Here is an 18,865-nt window from a genome sequence, read left to right as displayed (position 1 = left end):
GCATCAAACACAGCATAAACAGCCAGGCAAAAGAGGTGATTATCTTCCTCTGTTCAGCGTTGGTGCACCTCACCTTGACTAGCTTATACAGTTCTGGGCTCCCCATTTTTAAGAAGGATGGGAAGGTCCTTGAACGTTTCTGGAGGAGGGCAGCAAAGCTGGTGAAAGGGCTGGGAGTGTCCTCTGAGGAGAGCTGAAGACGTTGGGCTTGTCTAGTTTGGAAAAAAGGAGGCTGAGGGGTGACCTCATTGCTCCCTACAGCTTCCTGAGGAGGGGAAGTGGAGAGGGAGGTGCTGACCTCTTCTCCCTGGGATCCAGTGATAGGACACGTGGGAATGGTTCAAAGTTGTGCCAGAGAAGGTTTAGACTGCACATTAGGAAGCATTTCTTGACTGAGGGTTGTCAAACACTGCAACAGGCTTCCTAGATAGGCAGTTGATACTGAAAGCCTGTCAGTTTTTAAGAGACATTTGGGCAGTTTGTCTCTTAACAGCATGCCTTAACTTTTGGTCAGCCCTGAATTGATCAGGCAGTTGAACCAGATGACTGTTGTACATCCCTTCCAACTGAAATATTCCTATTCTATTCCTATTCTATTCCTATTCTATTCCTATTCTATTCCTATTCTATTCCTATTCTATTCCTATGCTACTATCCTATAATTCTATGCTACTCTTGAAATAAAAGTCTTTGTGCTAGTATTCTGCTAAATGCTATCCTAAATTAAGGAAATATTTGATGACACAAATAATATCTTTGTGTGTATCTATAGGAAACTTTAATGCAATTAATTTTCTTCTGTTGATCTCATGCATTTTCATTAATGTGATTGTACGTATGGTAGTGTGCTGATATACTAGGATCATGCTCTTTTGAACAGAACACTACAGGAACATTTTTCTTCAGAAAGGGTGCTGTAAAACATGAAATCAATGAACAATAAATTTCATTAATCTAAATGCTATGTTACACACAAAGGTGTTTCACAGTAGGACTGTTTAAATCCTTTTGAAAGGTAACATGTCCATTACTGAAAAATACAGTAGGCACCGAAACTTCACAGCAGGTGACTAGTTAAGCTGAATAGTCAGCAAGGAGAATGGCATGAGACTTCAGAGAGCATGCTTAATTCTCTCTTTCCATGTTTCTTAATTAACAGTGTGGTTGATTGTAAGACAAATTTGGTTCCTTCTAGTGATGTGAAAATGCATGTAACTTCTCTGAGGCTCTGAGGACTGACTGTCACACACAGACAATTCTTGATTCATTTGAGCTAATGATATTACTCTTAAACTGCCCATTAGTTGCCCCCGGAAAAGTGCTGAGAGTCTTCATCTCCTTTGTGACAAGAGTGAATGGTGTTTAGCCATCAGCCAAGAGATTTGGACCAGAGAGGAATTCTTCCCTCATCTTAAAATGCTCTTTTATTTTCAGCATGGCACTGATTGGAATTCTATAGGAGCATCTCTTTCCTATTCCTTGTTATTTCTTCCCCAAAAGATAGGCAACAGCCTCAGCTCAGTACAGATGATTTGTCTGTGCAGCATTGTAGGAGAGCTGTTTGTTAAACTTACGGAAGAAAACAACCCCAGCTGGTGCTTTCCTGAATCAGACCCATGCATATGTGTTCTGCGTTTGGCATGTTTTTGAAGTAGCTATGGAGCACCTAGTCCCAAATTAGTATCAGTCTAGTGGGTCTACCATCTCCTGTGTACAGTAGGCAGCTTGAAGAATGAGGGGTTCTTTTGTAATAAAGCTTTGTTGGCTACTTATGTTTTTACAGCACACCAAATGCTGTTTTCCTCTCTTCATTAGGTTTGTCTTCTGTGTGGCTGTTCGAACAGTACAATGGGTTGAAGAAAGTGATATGTCTTAAGCATGTTATAGGGACAGTAGATGGTTGAAATGACTGGGCTAATGAGCCCACTAATACCAGTGGTGAAAAGGGCTCTGTCTGCACCTGTGCTCCACTGCCCCCTAAAACACAGCAAGGAGATGTTCACAGTATTGTGCCTTGTTTCCAGGTGTTACTGGGGATTCCACAGTCACTTCAGCCGAGAGGCAGAGCATTTATACCACACCTTGGAGTCTTCCTACCAGAAGGCCCTGCAGTCACATTTGAAGAACTCTGACAGCATCGTGTCCTTGCCGCAGTCAGATCGTTCCTCCTCCAGTTCCCAGGAGAGTCTCAAGTAAGCCCTTTGATGTCACTACCTCAATTTAAACAACTGCAGATAGCTCCACTGAATTGGAGGGAGCCATTGCATTGCTTTGTCTCATCTGGTCATCGTTTGGCCTCAGCACTTGCTCACTTCAAGATTTTTTTTAGCTAACACTGTATTAAAATAAGAAGCCACCAAAACCCTTTACTGGCTTTTAAAAAAAATAATCGTTATCTTGACTTCATAAATAATTTTCTAGGAAGCTTTTTGTGCTCAGCAGATACTGTTGGTCATTCCTTCCAGATGTGCTTAAAACAATGCTTGGATTGAAATTCTCTGTTTAGCATTAATCCTAGAGGTGTAAGTCAGCCTCTGTCCATATAAGAGGAAAAAAAATTACTGAACTAAATTTGAGTTGTAAATGCAAAATCAGTACGTAACTCCTCTGTTGAATATATGTGTTTTAGTTTCTCTTAGAGATACAATTAACTTAGGCTGCAAATGTCTGCAATATAAGTGTAAGAACTGTATGAAAAATATCCATAACTTACTGGTATAACTTTTTAAATCTACAAAAAGTGTTCTTAAAAATATCTTCTTACTCCGATAATGTTCATACTCATTTTTGTCTTAGTGCTTTTGTAAAGGATTTCATGGTGGTGCTGTATTTATTCTTAAACAATAAGTTTTGTTAGTCTATTCCTATAGTATATATAAATAACTTCCTATTAACTCAGTTGTGTACCAAGGGAACAGAGTAGCACTGTTACTGATGACTATGAAATGCTAGTTTTGTTTTAATAAATATTTATATTAACTTCTAGCCGTCCATTGTCTGCCAAAAGAAGTCCCACTGGAAGTACTACATCTAGAGGTGAGGACAGGAGCTAAAAATGTGCTCAGGTGTTGCTGAGGAAGTGTGATGAATTAGGATGAGAATTTCAGACACTATGATATGTAAAGAACAGTTTTGATCACTGTTTACTGCTCCTTAAAATGACAACTTAGTATGTAAAACTTTTAGTTTTGGGTTATACACCACGTTTCTGTGCATCGACTCGATATAATGATGCTTTTGAAAGTTAGTAAATCTGCTATTGTTTACATCTAAAGGAAAGGCTAAAAAGCCTTGCAAATTGTAGCCAAGGTATGTTTAGCTGTGCAGTATCTGGAATAAACTACTGCTGATGCTAAGACATACAGCTACATAGGCTAATGGTACACCCAGCTTTACAATTTTCTGTCATTTATTCTCTGTGGTTTCAGCACTTACTGGAGGCATTGTCTGCACACAAGTCCTACAGTGTTAAATTCCATCTTGCTGCTAATCTGTTTTTAATGTCAGATGGAATATTTAGGTGCAGCTTTCCTGTCCTAAGTAAATACATACAATAAACTAAATAATACATTTTAATACAGAATATAATAGACAAAATTTTGTTGGTAGAAGAGAAGCTGCCTTCTCTACCTGACCAAGATTGGGTTCTGGCTGTTTTGTGTATACAGTACACCCTACTGAGACCTTTGATTCAAGGAGATACTGTTGTTTAACCTACTTGATTGTGCACACAAGTGCATGTTTGTTTGCAGCTGAGTAGTCCAGCTTCATGCTTAAGAGGGTAAGCATCAACAAGTGATGGGAACAGCAGTCCTCATGAGAAGATGAGGTGCTGGGAAGGAAGTTAGAACCTGGACTGAAGGACCTGCAGGTCTGTTTTGGCCAGCAACTTACAAGCTCGTGATGGGTACTGTGGTTGAACTTTCCCATCTAGGTTCTGTTAGAAATTTCTTTATTACTGGCCTGGCAGCCTTTTTGATCTCAGCACTTAGATTAGTGTGTCTGATAAAGTTCTTAGAGATAGTATCAGTAAGCATTGAAATATCTTTGCAGGCAATGTGGGGAAGCCCACATTGCCCTGATAAAGCATTCTTAGTTGAGGTATTTCAGTGCCAGCAGGGAGCATTAAAAATAGTACATTAAACTGCTTGTCAGGTTCTTTGAAGCACACAGCTCAAAAAATTAATCTTCTTTATTCTGGATCTCCCACTCCCATCTGCAGCATCTACAGTAAGTACAAAATCTGTGTCAACACCAGGATCTCTGCAGCGATCCCGCAGTGACGTCGATGTGAATGCAGCAGCTAGTGCCAAGTCAAAAGTGACGTCTTCTGGAGCATCCACCCCCTTCAGTTCTGCTGCAGCCTTGCCCCCAGGCTCATACGCATCACTAGGTAAATCTACGTGTTCTACTCTTGCAGTTAGCTTTCTTTACTAGCAGAAAGTGCCTCATAGTTTTATTTGAATATTTAACTAGAAGAATATATCTCTGAGTTACCAGCTCTCCAGGATCAGTGTGTGATCTCTTGCCCTTTGGAATTAAGGAAAAAATTTGCAACAGAACTGACTTGAAGCAACTTCATAGTTTTTGAATTGTATAATAGTCTGTGTCTCACTCTTCTTTCTGGGGAAAAGCAGATCTTACTAAAATTCTGGGACGTTGTTGAGGAAAATACTGCTCAATTCCTTTTGAAATGTCCCCGTCTCTCTTCCTTCTCTTCCTTCCCTCCTTTCCTGAAACTGACTTCCCGTTAATTGTTTTATACTTTGAATAGTACATCTTAGTTGAGTTTGATCGCTTTCTGTTTTACAAGAGAAAGATGTAGAAGAGAAGTTGACCTTCCCTTCTCACCACACAAGATATAAGTATCTGTTCCTTATGCTGACTCTCTTTGGATTAGAGCCGAGTGTCACAGTATTCTCTCAAAGCATCATATATCGCTTTCAGGTGCTTCATGGTTTCTTACAACGAAGTTTGCATTTGATCTTTCTCTCCTGGAGATGCTGTTGAAGGAGGCATGGAGGAGGAAATGCAAGGTGGTGATTGACACCATATTTGCAGAGCTTCAACTTAGTTATGAGTAGAGCTGATCATCTGAGCTAGGTTCTCATTCTGCTGGTTTCATGCAAATCTAATTCCAGACTTTTCATCGATTTACCTTTACAAGAAAAAGAAAAATCAGAAATCAGTGGTCTTGATTTAAGCTGTATAGATTGTCTTCATGGAGTCAGTTGAAAAGTAGCTTCTCCTTAGTGCAGGGCATTTGGTCTTTAGTCTGATAAAATATGCTTGGTGATTTGTATAGGGATGATTTCTATAGATTCCTTTTGTAGACTGGTTTCTTTCATACCTGAAATATTTTATCTTCACTTAAATAAGTTCGTTGTATTTGGTTCAGAAATTGAATTCTTATTCTGATTTAAATTGTTCTTACTCAGTTCAAGATTTATACACATTGCAGTGAAAAAATAAGACGAAATAGGAAGTTGATCACATAATAGCATGCTTTCGAGCTTACAGATGCAACCATTTTTCAGTCATGCTGCATACTGGCTTCTGTGGCAAAACTGCTTTCGAAAAATCTTATATCACAAGGAAGAACATAAGGGGGGAAACTATCTACTAAAGTGGGCTTTGTCCTTGAAGCCAGGAGACTGAATACGGTGTTAGGCTTGCTCTTAAAAGAGACTGTAAGAGAAAAGCAGCAAATGCACTCGAAGTGATGCAGACATGGCTGCTCCTGAAAGAGCCTGCTTCCTTTTGAGCTAGTAGGGACATTTGTCACCTGTGCATTCCCATGAGAGAAATGGTGAGACAAGCAATGAAAATGGAGTTTGGAAAAGGTTGGTTATTGGAGGAGATAAAAGCTGCAAGCGTGTTCTTCAGATACGTCAAGATTTGATTTGCTGCTGAGTCAAACTTTTTTCATAAATGTGTTAATTTTTGCATATCACTGTAGCTAATATATAGTGCCCACTTCTGTGGATGTTACTAATTTTCCCTATTAACCCTTTCCTTGTTTTTTTTTAATTTGCCTAAAGATGGTACTACCACTAAAACCGAGGGTAAGCAGTCTCTGTGTAACTGAGGTGTGTCCACAGTCGTACCACCCTACCTGGTCTCTGTTCTCAAAGTGTTATCTGGTTCTCATCCATGTTCACTGGTGACCTGCATGAAGTGTTGCATGGTTGTCCTGCTCATTTTGATGCCATGGGGTATTCTTCACTTTCTCTTCAAGCTCCTCCCTGCTAATAGGCACTAGTCTGCTTTTATGACTTGCTTGACTTCTGATCGTGAAGTTGTATGTGAGTTTCAAGTACTGCTTTTGGTTGAAGGTGACCTGCTCACAGATTAATACCAAAACAAAACAGAAAAAACAACACAGGGCTTGTGTTTTCTTGCTTCATGATGTGTAAAGGTTTGCTGTGTTTTTCCATCCAAAGCTCAGGTCACAACTGCCAAATGCTTTTGGGAAGAGACTGGGCAGCGAGAGAATTGAATGAGATGATCACATGGCAGAAAAATGAGGACAGTAAACAATGATCTCTAGGGAAGGAATATTTAGTCAACCTCTTTAAACCTGAGCTCTCTTTTTGTTGTTAACTGTTTGAGTGAGACGGCTTACATCTAAGACAGTTGGAGGAAAGGCTTTTTTTCCAAGAACACTGAGCCCTGCTAGTTTGGGAGGGCTCCCAGTCTGTTTCTCTGGCTTGTTGTCAAAGCTTGTTCTTTATTTCATGTTTCTTGAGCAAGAAAGATCACTGGGAAATCACTTTTTATGAGGTAGACAGGAGTTGAAAACAAGAATGTCTTCTACACAGAATGAAGACAGCACCACCCTCCCACCTCCCCCAACAAATCAATTTTTTTCCTGATGCAAGTCTCTTTTCAAGGGATCTATTACTGTCTTGTGGGATTGTGCTCATATCCTTGATGGCTGCTTGTATTTGGATGTGGTGGTCTGAGAAGTGCCACTGTGCTGTTGTGACATGTGTGTTTTCCTTACTATTGTTGATGCGTTTGTTTATTGTTTAGAGGGAAAGATCTCTACTGCTTTTGGAACTGGTACTTAATCTTAGTGTTGAGAGATGAGCTGGCTCAGCATCATGGGCAAATATTTGTGCTATGTGATCTGTCAGTGATAAGGAGTATGTAGTTGGCCTAAACACCTGTATTTCTAAATCAATAGTGAATTAGATAAAGTTCCACACTGTTGTGATACTGAACTTTTTTATTTATTGTTGACCCTTTTTTTCTCTTCTTCCTTTCTTCCCAGTTCTCAAATCTTTCTATTCTTGGCCTAGCTTTATAGCATTGAATGTTTAATGGTAATTTATACAATACCCTATACAACTATCAATCCTCTCCTAGAATATAATAATATTTGTGGAGGCCCGTTACAACAGCTGTCCTCTGGAATACCTTTTTTCCCAGTTTATTAAATGCTTTGTTGTCATAATGCAAAAGGGTGGGGTTTTTTATTTGATTAGGTTTTTGGTTTTTTCTATTCAGCTATATTGGAAGCAGATTGGATTTGGTGAAGATCTATAATAGAAACCAGCAAGTTGCTTTGAAGGGAAAGACTGTGAGATGAACTTTCAGAAATGGAGTTTGCTGTCCCCTTAGTGTTAAATGCCAGATCTCATCTCTTCTTTCTGCTGGAGGATTCTCTTTTTTTCAGTGAGGATTGGAAGAGAATTGTAACAACATGGCACACTACAGCCAGAGCTCTTGAATGATGAGTTTAATCACTGTTTGAAACTCCTCATTTTTGTCTTACCTCAAGACAGTTGAGGGAAAACCAGCCTTTGTTGAGGATCCAGTGCATCCTACAGATGAGGGCTGAGAAAATTCTTCTGCCAACTCCTGGTCTTGCAGAGTTTGTCAGGAGCTTCAGGGAAGGCAAAACTATATTCTTGATGCAAATGTAAAAATTAAGGGGGTGGGGACAGGGGAACAGAAAAACATCCCCTTCCTCTGAAAATACCTGTGTGTGCTAGAGACACTCTTTGAACGTAAAGAAGAAATTCTATCCACACTCATGCTCTTGTGGGTTTTTTGCAGGTCACCAGTAAGTAATTTAAGAGCAAATCCCTGTGGGTTTTTTGTGTGGTTCAGCTTGACATTAAATCTGCAGTCTGGTTCCCATCATGGCTTTCTTCAGCTACAGTGTAAAAAGTTCTGCACCTTCCCCTCAGCCAGGAGTCAGCATTGTGTGAACTTGGCAACTCCCATCTGTTTTGCCCTCAGTTCTCAGCATTTTGTTTTTGAGCCAGACATCTCAAAGCAGGAACAAGATAGTGGATTGTGCCAGTGTCAAGAATACAAGTTAAAAGCCAAGTATCAGTCCTTTGATTTTAAGTAGTGTCAACCCAAATTGACAAATGCTCTTGAAATGCACTTCCTCATGGAAATGAAGCATGAGTCTATATACCACTTAGATCTGTATAGGTCTTCTGTCATCTCTGTGCTGTGAGGCTGTGTCTTCATGAAGTACACAGTTAGGTCTTGATTGCCCAGACCCTTCATGTATGGATATCTCTTGAACTTCATTAAAATCTTAGCAGACAGAAAGCTTGTAAGATCTAAACATTTATAGTCTTGATTGGTACTTCACAGCTGGTGCTATGCAGGTAACAGTTGTGCCATGTTTGTTATACTTGATTAAAGGGAAACCCTAGAAAAGTTTCTGCTTGTTTTACCATGGAATAGCTTTTCAAGGAGTATTTAAAAAAGGTGCATAATGCTGACTTTTAGTACAGAATAATGGTTCAGAGTGTTTCTGTTGTCCAGCTGCCTTTTTTCAAAGTGAGCTTAAAGACAAGCCCTTCAGACAAGCCTTACGTAAAAGGGGGAAGTGTAAATGCTGGTCTGTCCTGAAACTGGCAAGTTTAAAACAAAACCGGCAGTTTCTGGAGTTAGTAGCACAATTTTTAATAGTTTTTATTATTCACTGGAAAGAAAATAAAATCTGGTTTGTTATAGTTTTCAGATAACTTAGGCTCAAAAAGAGTGGTCTTCTCAGTTGAACATCTTGAACACCTTACCAAAGGCTTTGGGAGTAACACAAGTTTTAAGAAGTCAACATTCCTGTTTTCTTCCCTGCCTTAAAGCTCTCCCTTGTCCTCAAGGTCAAAGCTTGATTTAAAGGTATGACTTTATATGGTACCTTAAATAGAAATGTTCACGGAGTAGGTTTCTTTGTTCTCTTGGACCATCCCTTTGCGAGTGCAGACTTGATTCGCCTGTGCTTGTTGTAGGGCAAAGTGGTGCCACTATTGTACCCTCAGCCGTCTGCTTTGGAGGGAGTTCTCATGCAAGACCCACAGGCAGCGTATGCTGATGGTTTTCAGTAAGTATTGAGGGCTTCTCGGGGAACTTTATGGTTCAGCCACGTCCTATAGTAGTATAATGTTGGACACATGCCAAATATGTATGGAAACCATTCCGATGGTGGTTGTAAAAAGTTCTTTACAGCTTTTATATGTAAAGCATTTTTTAAATTGTGTGCATGTCTCAGATGTCCACATGTCATTTAGCAGTGACACAGCTAGGATGGTTCTAGACGCTCTTTCAGGAATGTTTTTCTCCAAGTGGGGGAAAAAGCCAGTGCTGAGTAAACTAAATGCATTAACCTGATCCATGGAGACCGTCTCAGTGCTTCCATATATCACTTACGTGGTTGTAGGTATCATTATTCACAGTGTGGAACAGATTAAACTGAGTTGTGGAGCTGTTATGTACCATTTCTTGGGTAATTGAACCCATTTTCTTCAGTGTAGTATACAGACTGAGTCTCACACAGCCTATGTCTGTTCTTAGCACTGGGGGTGGAGATGCTGCAGTATCCACCCAGAGGAGCTCAGAATGCTGCCAGGTGAAGCCTCCTGTAATGCAAAAACGTTATCATAGACTCTTCCTTCACTTGTTCATTTTTAAAAAACAAAACCAAACAACCTCCTAAGTTTAGACGTATGTTAGACATTTCTGGGTTGATTCTGATCCATTGATTGTTGTAAAAATGACAGTAACTTTAAAAAATAAACCCAAAATCTCCTAAAAATCCACAAATGGTTTCTTAAAACAAAGCATTTATGGGAGTCTTTCAAAATACTTTCTGTACCAACAACGATGTGTCACATGTCAAATTTAGATCAAGGGCTTTTTTATGGAAATACTCTTATGGTTTTTGGAAACTAGTTGGGGCAGTCTTTATCTGTTTCTTTGCTGTGCTGCTGTTGTCAAGATGCAGTAATTCTTTTAAAAGCAGCAGAGAAATAATAGTTATGAAATATACATTGCTACATCTGCAGTTTGAGCTAGATATGGAAACAAACCCACTTGAAAGCAAAGAAGTTTTGGGAGGGGAGACGTCTGCTTGAGTTTAACACAAAAAAAAAAAAAAAGTCTGAATAACTTGATAGGTTATTTCCAGTTCTGCTTGAAATTAGTTTTTCTGTCTGGGGTAGAATGATAGAGGAAAAACCACCCAAATAGTCCTCTGTGCAAATAACTCTTGGATGTGAATGCAGACTTCTTTTTGCAGATGAAATTCTTAAGGCAATGTAGTAGAGACATTTGTATTGTATAGATTAACTTCTATATACATGCTGTACTTGGTATAATATATATTAAAAATATTGATCTTTTCAGGCCAGACAAATACTGATTCATCTTACACTACTATAAAGCAAGTAGGTTTTGGATATCATAAGACTAATTTAAAAGTTGTGCATGCATGTGAAGATAAGTTAACATATGAAACATCCTTGATATCTCTCCAGGTTTTGTATCTCATAGAGATTTGCCTAAAGCAATTTTGAGTTCCAGTTGGTCATTTATTTTACAGCTAAAAACTTGGATAGGAGAGAACTTAGAATCTTAGCTTTTTGTCTGAGAGTTGCTTTGAGTCACTTATTTTGAACCATTTGTATGTTGCAAGCAAGATTGATTATCTGCATGAAAAAATACAGGGTTTTAAGTTCAGAAAATAAAACTTTGGAAAGTACATTAACAATTCATGCTTCAAAGAATACATGTAATTGACATCAGATGGCACATTTTTCCTTCTGTGAAGAATTCAAGGGGCATTTTCCCCCCCCCCTCATGTTTTACTTTATCCTAGGACTTTAAAGAATAAAGTACTCTTAGGGTGAGCTATTACTGTGCTATCACAGTATTCATATAATTACATGATTTTTTCATGATTAGTTTCTAGTTTCTGCTATTTCTGTTACTATTTGCGTAATACAAATCCAGCGCAGTGTTAGTTCAAACACTTACCGTCCTTTTTAGAAAGACAAGAAAACTGCTATCCGCATTGGGACTCCATTCATTCTTCCTGTGCAAGAGCAACTCTTCGTCTCGCATTTTTCTCTCTGACACATTAGGCCAAAATCAGTGTGCAAATCTACCAGTCCAAAAGGAAGCAGAATTTTGTTCTGGACATTCATTCATTTAGAAACTGCTGAAGTTGGTAGGAGTCTGTCCACTAACTTTCAGGGCTTTCAAAATAGAACTGAGCTCTCTGTTTCAAATCCTGCTGATAATCACATGTTAATAAAGTTTGACCCTGTGGTTCAGTTTTCTTTCTTAAAGCTCCCAGAATTGGTACCAGAAGCAAATTTTGCTTTCTCTTTATATGTTATCTTAGGCTTTGTATTTCCTAAGCTGGAAGAGTCACTTATTACATATTGTTCCAGTTTTTACCTTCTTCTTAGTCACTTGCTGATAAAGAAAAAGAAAAAAAGATTTTGTAGATTTGGAAAGAACAGAAAATTTTGAGGATCCTGAGTGGCCTGTGCATAAAAGGTGACATCAGTCCCTTCTCACCCATTCTTGGCCCATACACATGGATAAATGCATTTTCTAATACTGTCTGTTACTGTGTAATGTTGAATTTCAGCTTGAGAAAGTCCCCCAGGACTTTCTGCAATGCTGAATCCTTCTGTTGGTGTTCTAGAAAGATGTAAGTTAATTCTGTTACTGATTCCTAAGACTGGTCAGGTTTAACTTCTTGTCTAACTGTTTTATACCCCTGCTGCCACCAGTGATGCCCTCCTGATGTGAGAAATGAAAAAGGCGGCTTCTGACAAGAACGTGACGTCCTTCTGCCTCCTTCCCCATACACCCTGCTTTGAAGCCTGTGGTGGGGTTTTGGGGTACATACCTCGTGGCAAGTCGCACAGTGGCTCTGCTCATCTGTGTGTAGCTGTGCAGGTGCCAAACTTGTGAGGGATGGGAGTGGGCCAGCAAAGAGCTCTAGAGTTGCCCCTGGTTGTGTATCAGGCTGACCATTTGTGAGGGCCAGACAGTGTACTAGAGCAGAGGAGATCTACAGCCTTGCTGGTGGTAAGAAGACCTTAGCAGCCAGTTTCACGATTGTTGGACTCACGTGGACATGCTCAGTTTGCTTAGTTGAGTCGGTGGTTAAAAAGTGGCTTGTTTATATTTTCCCAATTTTATGGTAACTGTATCTTCTGTGTCTCAGCTACAAACAGTTCTTTGAATGTGGATACCTGTATCTTGCCTATTGAGCTACTTTAAAACTAGATGGTGGGGAGGTTTGAAGTACAGCTGTCCTCTAGGCTTTTCCCCCTGCAAACAATAAGCTTTCTTCTTAAACATCTTCTTGTCACTTTGTGTTTATCAGAAACTTGCAGACGATGTTATGAATGTTTTGAGAGCTCAGAGAAGAGAGTTCTCAATCCGTCCAGCCTGGGCTGCTTGCCATTGTCTTGTCCTGCATGTGTATCTTATGTGAAGTGATTTTTCTTTTTTCTTTTTCGTGGAGGGTGGGAAGTGTATATTTCCCTTTTCATATTTCTATGTATGCTTATGGTGGAGACAGGGCAGGAGATGAATATCTGTAACCAGTGGGTGCAGCTGTCTAGACTCTCTGCTTACCTGTTGTGATGGTTTTTTTTCCTTTTTTATTGTGCCTGAAACTTGAAGTCATCCTCTGAATGCAGGATAGCACTGGCATAAGTCCTGAGAAAGAACTTCAGATTTGGCTGAGAACTGAGTTGTTGAAAAGTACTGATGGAGGACTTTCTTTGTGTTGCTCTTAATTATCATTTCTTTCCCATTAACTAGAGACAGATAATTGAAGCTTAGCACTGGAAAGAACATTCTGTAGGAAACAGCCCTGCCCCAGGATGGGGATGAACCGATGACCCTGTAAGCTTTTCTAGCTCAAATTTCTGTGGCTTTTTCAGGAGGAAAGGACAGAAAAAGGACCAAGAACACTTTGAGACTTTATATCTATTCTCTGCTTAAATAAAGAGCAGACACACAGAATCATTTTTCCACAACGCTGATTGTGCTAAATGGGACTCTCCATTACAAGTAAAGTTACACTGATCTCAGGGATAAATATGAGGGATCTGTAAACAGCAGGGAAAATTCAATGAGCCTGAAATAAAAGCGTAGTCAGGCTGCATTGACAGACTCTCGCAGGAGTGCATGCCAGCCTGTGCTTGTAGAGCAGGATGTAAAGCACCAAACTGCTAATTGGAAGTCCCAGCGATGGAATTTGTGGGGGCATCTGTCACACCCGTCTCTAAAAGGGTGATCGCCTTGTCAGAAAGTAATAATTTGATAAGGGAAGCAGCACTTAGGAGACTGGAATTTTTGTTGTTGATCATTTGTAAAGAAGCTACTATAGAACAGAAGCAAAGGCTGTAGAGAGGTAATATATTTTAATTAAACTGGCTGATAGCATTACAGAAAGCAAATAAGTTTTTGGACTCATGGGCTGTGACTGTTTCCACTCCATCCCTTGTGTCTCAGCCAGTCTAATAAAAGATGTTGCCTCTCCCTGTAAAATTCTTTTGTACCCTGGTTAATTGTGTGTATAGCAACCCTGCAAGCATAGAACAGCATGTTAGACACTGCTGCTGCCTTTGAAAGAAACCTATTAACAGTCTGATTGTCTTTGCCTTCCTCCAGGTCGGATTCGTACAAGGAGACAGAGCTCTGGCAGTGCCACAAGCGTCACCTCAACGCCTGCTGATACCCGAGGCCGCAGCCGGGCTAAAGTAGTTTCCCAGTCCCAGCGTAAGAAGTGTTTTATTTCTGGGGGAACAGAACAAATAGTTATGTTTCTCTTGAATTGTAGTAGCATCAGCTGAGGATTGAGCTCACTTCTAATAACATTTGGACACGTAACAAAATGAATACCCACTCAGCCAGCACGTGCACTTGCTGACAAATAGGGCCCCAAATCTGAGTGCTTAGTTGCTGCCTTTTTTTACCAGCTGTGCAGCAGAATTTCATGTTGATCTGATGTGTAGGACTAAGTAACTTGCACTGGGTCCCATGTGAGACACCCTCTGTGTCTGTAGCTGACTGCTGTCCTGGGTTCTTGCCCTGCTGAGCTTCTGCTTATGTGACTGTATTTCTGTATGTGTAACACATGAGCTGTCTAAAGTTAATGAGATTTGACATCAGTTTAAAATAGGACGTTACCTATTTTGTGTAGATACGAGGGAGGTGGTTCTGCTCTCTGATTCACATGACGCATCTGTGCTCTCTGGCTTCCTAGCAAGGCATGGTTTTCCCTTAGGAGCCATACATATGGTGCTGCTGCATATTCGTCATGTGTATCTGAGGAGAATTTTGTCACTCAAACTTTAAAAGGACTTGGGGGGATGGAGAAAGCCACTCATGTTTTGAGGACCTTCAAACTTGTGGGTAAGAGCAGGTGGGGTTTGTGGAAAGATGTCTTTGTTCTGAGGACTTGTCTTGCTTTGTACACCTATTTAAAAGCCCTTCTCTGTTCATTCTCTCATTGCTTTGCTCTGTCGTGCTGGAGGGATGGAGAGCTAGTTTTAGCATTGTGTTAGGCTGGGAGAGCTGAAGAGAGAATTGTTATATTCAGGATGGGGCCAAATGGAAATCTTTACATTGAGGTCATGAAGGAATTTGGGCTTTGGTATGCTGATCTAAATTTGATGTATTCAGTTTTGAACTTAAAACTGATTCAAAGCCAGAAATTACCTTTTTCCCTAAACTTATTTTAGTGAGAAATTACCAGACCGGATGAGACAAGTCTCAGAAGTATTGTAAGAATAGTTGAGTATCCAAAGGTCTCAAAAATTATGGGCTTAGTTTTTTTGTAGAATGTTTTACAAAGCTTTAGGATGGTCATATCTGAACCTGCTGCCTTGGTCTAGTTTGCTGAATTCTGTTTCCAGCCTAGCCCAACCAGATATGATCTTTATCCTTAAGCCAAACTTTGCATGAAATAACTTAGGCAGATATAATATAGTCACGGGACCAAATTCTCCATGCTCACAGAAGATAACCCTGTTGCAATTTTGCAGACTGGGCTGGGGTGTAATTTAGAACAGAACTTGTGTCTCCATGTGTTGGTTGACATTTAGCTAAGAAGCTGATCAACCTTGGGAAGTTGTTAGTTGCAGCTGCTTGTTAACTCACTGTATTCTGCAGAGGCTTTAGGAGTGACATGCTTGTAAATAATTCTGTCTGTATTGTGTATAGCATAAACCGCATGCTGAACACTGTATTGTCTTACTGTCTTTTAATCCACTTTTTGCCTGTCCTTTGGTCTGCCCTCATAATCAAGGATCCAGATCAGCTAATCCTGCTGGTGGTAAGAAACATTTTCCCTTCTTGCTTTCTCACATTATTTCCTTCACAATTTTTAACTGCTAAGCTTTTAGTTTCCCTCACTCTCTCCTAACTATGACACTTAAAAAGTATTTTCTTAGTCATAAATCCAAGTGATGTTGCTTTCTCATAGTAATCAAACATAATAAGTGTACATTCTGCATATTGAAGCTGGCTTGTTGCTGCAGCTTAAACTTCAGGTGCTAAATTCTTCTTACAGTTACTTCAGAGCAACCATTCTGACATCAGTGAGATTGCAGCAGCATAACTGAGAGGAGTCTTGGCTTTTAGGATGTGGATGCTGTGTGTGAGACTGGCATCTGTCACAAATATTCTCACTTGTAGGGGGCGGAGAGCCAGCACCACATGCAGTGTTGGAGTATATGATTTGATTGATTCAAATGTCTTTGGCCAAAAAAATTGGAGGGGACAAGTAAGTTAAAATAATGTTATGGTATTGTCCATGAGATTAATAGCATTGCATATCTTCTTAAAATAGAACAATCTTGCTAGTCGTATTAGTATCTGGAACTGAAATTTTTGTGAAATGTGTAGATACTTTTCAGAAAGAATCAACATGAATATTAGCTCAGAATGTGAGGTTGCCTGACTGTTCTTACAACCTTTTGAAATATACTTTCCCTGCCTGTTTTAGCAAGCAAATTGAATGTCAGGAATGGTAATATCAGCAATAAATTTTCAGTGACTTTTATATACCTGAAGAAGCAAAAAAGAGGTTTGAATCTATTAATCTCACAATTCTTTATGATTACCTTTAAACTAGCATTACTTTAATTTTCACAAAACTTACCAAATGAAGATCCATGGGGGAAAAAAGGTATTATTCAGGTTATTGAGTTAGACAGCAAGACTATTTCAGATAGAAATATCTACTGCAGCTAGAATGTAAATATGTAAATAAACCTTGGTTGGTAGACTGTCTTGCAGGCAACATGGCTTAGAAGAAATGTAAACTTGACATGGATTAATCAAACAGACAAGGGAAAATAAAACAGCCCAGCCACTCAACTTGCTAAAAATTTTCTACAGCTGCAAAATAACTAAATAGCTTAAGTTTAGCCAATCAGAACTAAGTAAGCCAGCATCTCTACAAACATGACAGGTTTACTTGGTTTACCTTTTATTGTGCTGATCTGCTGTTGTGGAGGTGGTATTTTTAAAAAATTTCCCTTCACTGAATTATTGCAGGAAAGTAATGCCACCACTGCAGTATAGCATGAAGATGCCCGAGCTGCTTTGCAGCCCATTACCTGTGCCAGAAACTGGCGCACTGCAGCACAGCTCTCCACACAGGATGATCTGTGTTGCTTTGCGAGGAGGTGAAGCAGCCTGTGAATTCTGTGCTGTTGCAGCAAGGCTGCTCCTGGCACCTCCACAGCTCACATAAAGCCAGCTGGGGTGTTCATACTCCGTGGTGTCTGCTTTGGTGTAGATCCCAGCTGCACAGTGTGGTTCATACAGGCAGGGTTACTGATGTCAGAGTTTATTGTCCGTGGGTTTTTCTCAGTCTTTGTTGAAAGCCCATGGGGAACACTCCCATTAGTTATCTGAGTGATTTGGATCAAATGCTTAGATGGAGCTGATTGTATTTCAGTTTTACTGTCAGAGTATTTAAAATCTTGGGATTTTTTAATTTTTGTTTTCCTTATTTTTGGTTCTCTTCTAGCTGGTAGCCGATCTAGTTCTCCGGGTAAGCTGTTAGGAAGCGCCTATGGTGGCCTGAGTGGTGGAACATCCAGAGTCCAGCCAGTGCCATCATCTTCAGAGAAGCGCAGCAAGATCCCTCGAAGCCAGGGATGCAGTCGAGAGACAAGTCCCAGCAGAATAGGACTAGGTAAGAATAGTCACTGCAGTGACATGCTGACCAGTGTGCTCGAAGGAGGGACTTTTCTGTTGACTAGGAAGCTGTTTGTGTTACTGTTCTGAGTTTTTCAGCTGGTGAGTTAAGCGGTTGTGATTTGTAGGAGAGCAATTTTAATTTTCCAGGTTGAGCTATAGTTTCAAAGTAGGCCTAAAGATATCATGAGATGTCTTCTCTTTGAAATTCAGCATGAGCAATGTTACTAGATCAGGCAGCAAAACAGTTGTCATGAATAACCATCACAGCAAAAATATTTCATTTCACATCAACGGCTTAGTCCTAAAAAGAGTTGAGCAATCTTTATGGTCAATTGAAATCAAGGGAAAAAAGCACCTTCTTGGATTATTTTAGGAATTTTGCAGCTTAAATGGTTTGCTTCTCTCATCCTTAATATCTTGGAGCTGCTTTCTTAGACAGTATTTTAGACTTACGCTGTAATTGTTCTGCTTCCAATATTCTTGTCTCACTGACGGTTATGTAAATATTCTATAATAGATTTTGTTTTCAAATTTATCAGGAGACTCATTTTGTCAGGTGAGTAGGCATCGTTATATATAAAATTTTGCATATCTGAATTGAGATTAAAAAGTATTCAATGTGTTGTCTGAACAAGTAAATATTGATTTCATTTTCAAAATGGAAATATTTTCATAAGTTTGATGCTTATGTAGAGGAAGAACACTTTAAAATATACTGTTACTAAATTATATCTCCAGAAAATTTACTAGTAGGTTGAAATTGATTGAAATTATTACCCTGCTATTGTCAATTACATTTTGAACTATTGACTTAGCAATTGTATTTTACATTTAAGCTACTTTTTTTTTAGAGTGTGTTGTTAATAGAGAAGTATTTTACTCATTCTTCGAGTATATTGAGATGAATTTAAAGCACCTGAGTGCATATGCTGTTGTAAGAAAAGTCATAAAAATTATTGCATATTCATTGTTATTATTTTTCCCAATTCAATGTTCTTCTCATGTCTGATCTATTTTATGACCTCTGTATGAATACATGGTGCTTTTCTGTTTGTTGTTTTTAAAATGTGAAGTGCCTTCCAAATATTGGAGCTAATTGTTCTGATATCACTCTGCAGAAGAACATTGCTTTTTAGGAGGAAACAAAGAATGATAGATAGTACCATCACACATGCTTAAGCTGATCATCACATTATGTGGTCTGATTTGAAACAGTCTCAAGCATCTGAAGGGAAATTGCCTTGTGTAAAATCCTCACTCTTGGGTTGCCTGCTTTCAGGTATATTACGGGAGCCTTGAATTCTCTTGAAATAGCTCATTGCTCTGACGTGCTCCCTGTGAACACAGTTAGTGCTTGTTCTGTGGGAGTGGG

The 18,865-nt window shown here is 39.4% G+C and overlaps 1 protein-coding gene across 22 annotated transcripts in view; it reads left to right on the top strand.

The window, feature by feature from the left end:
- The window catches only part of CLASP1 (cytoplasmic linker associated protein 1), a 176,948-nt gene that overhangs the window by 90,306 nt on the left and 67,777 nt on the right, over positions 1-18,865 (top strand). For 11 of the 22 annotated variants that reach the window (XM_026852672.1, XM_026852668.1, XM_026852671.1 and 8 more), the window contains 7 exons: positions 2,025-2,192; positions 2,987-3,036; positions 4,223-4,393; positions 6,042-6,065; positions 13,951-14,058; positions 15,590-15,616; positions 17,321-17,488. In XM_026852672.1, the coding sequence (XP_026708473.1) occupies positions 2,025-2,192; positions 2,987-3,036; positions 4,223-4,393; positions 6,042-6,065; positions 13,951-14,058; positions 15,590-15,616; positions 17,321-17,488 (716 nt within the window). The remainder of the gene's footprint in view (positions 1-2,024; positions 2,193-2,986; positions 3,037-4,222; positions 4,394-6,041; positions 6,066-13,950; positions 14,059-15,589; positions 15,617-17,320; positions 17,489-18,865) is intronic. The other 11 variants (XM_026852680.1, XM_026852684.1, XM_026852666.1 and 8 more) reach the window with 4 other exon arrangements.

This window comes from Athene cunicularia (genome assembly GCF_003259725.1).
Source record: "Athene cunicularia isolate RWA chromosome 7 unlocalized genomic scaffold, athCun1 chr7_part1, whole genome shotgun sequence".
In the NCBI taxonomy this organism is placed as follows: Eukaryota; Metazoa; Chordata; class Aves; order Strigiformes; family Strigidae; genus Athene; species Athene cunicularia.
The sequence above is the reverse complement of the archived record's forward strand: the minus strand, read 5'-3'. Positions and strand labels throughout refer to the sequence as shown.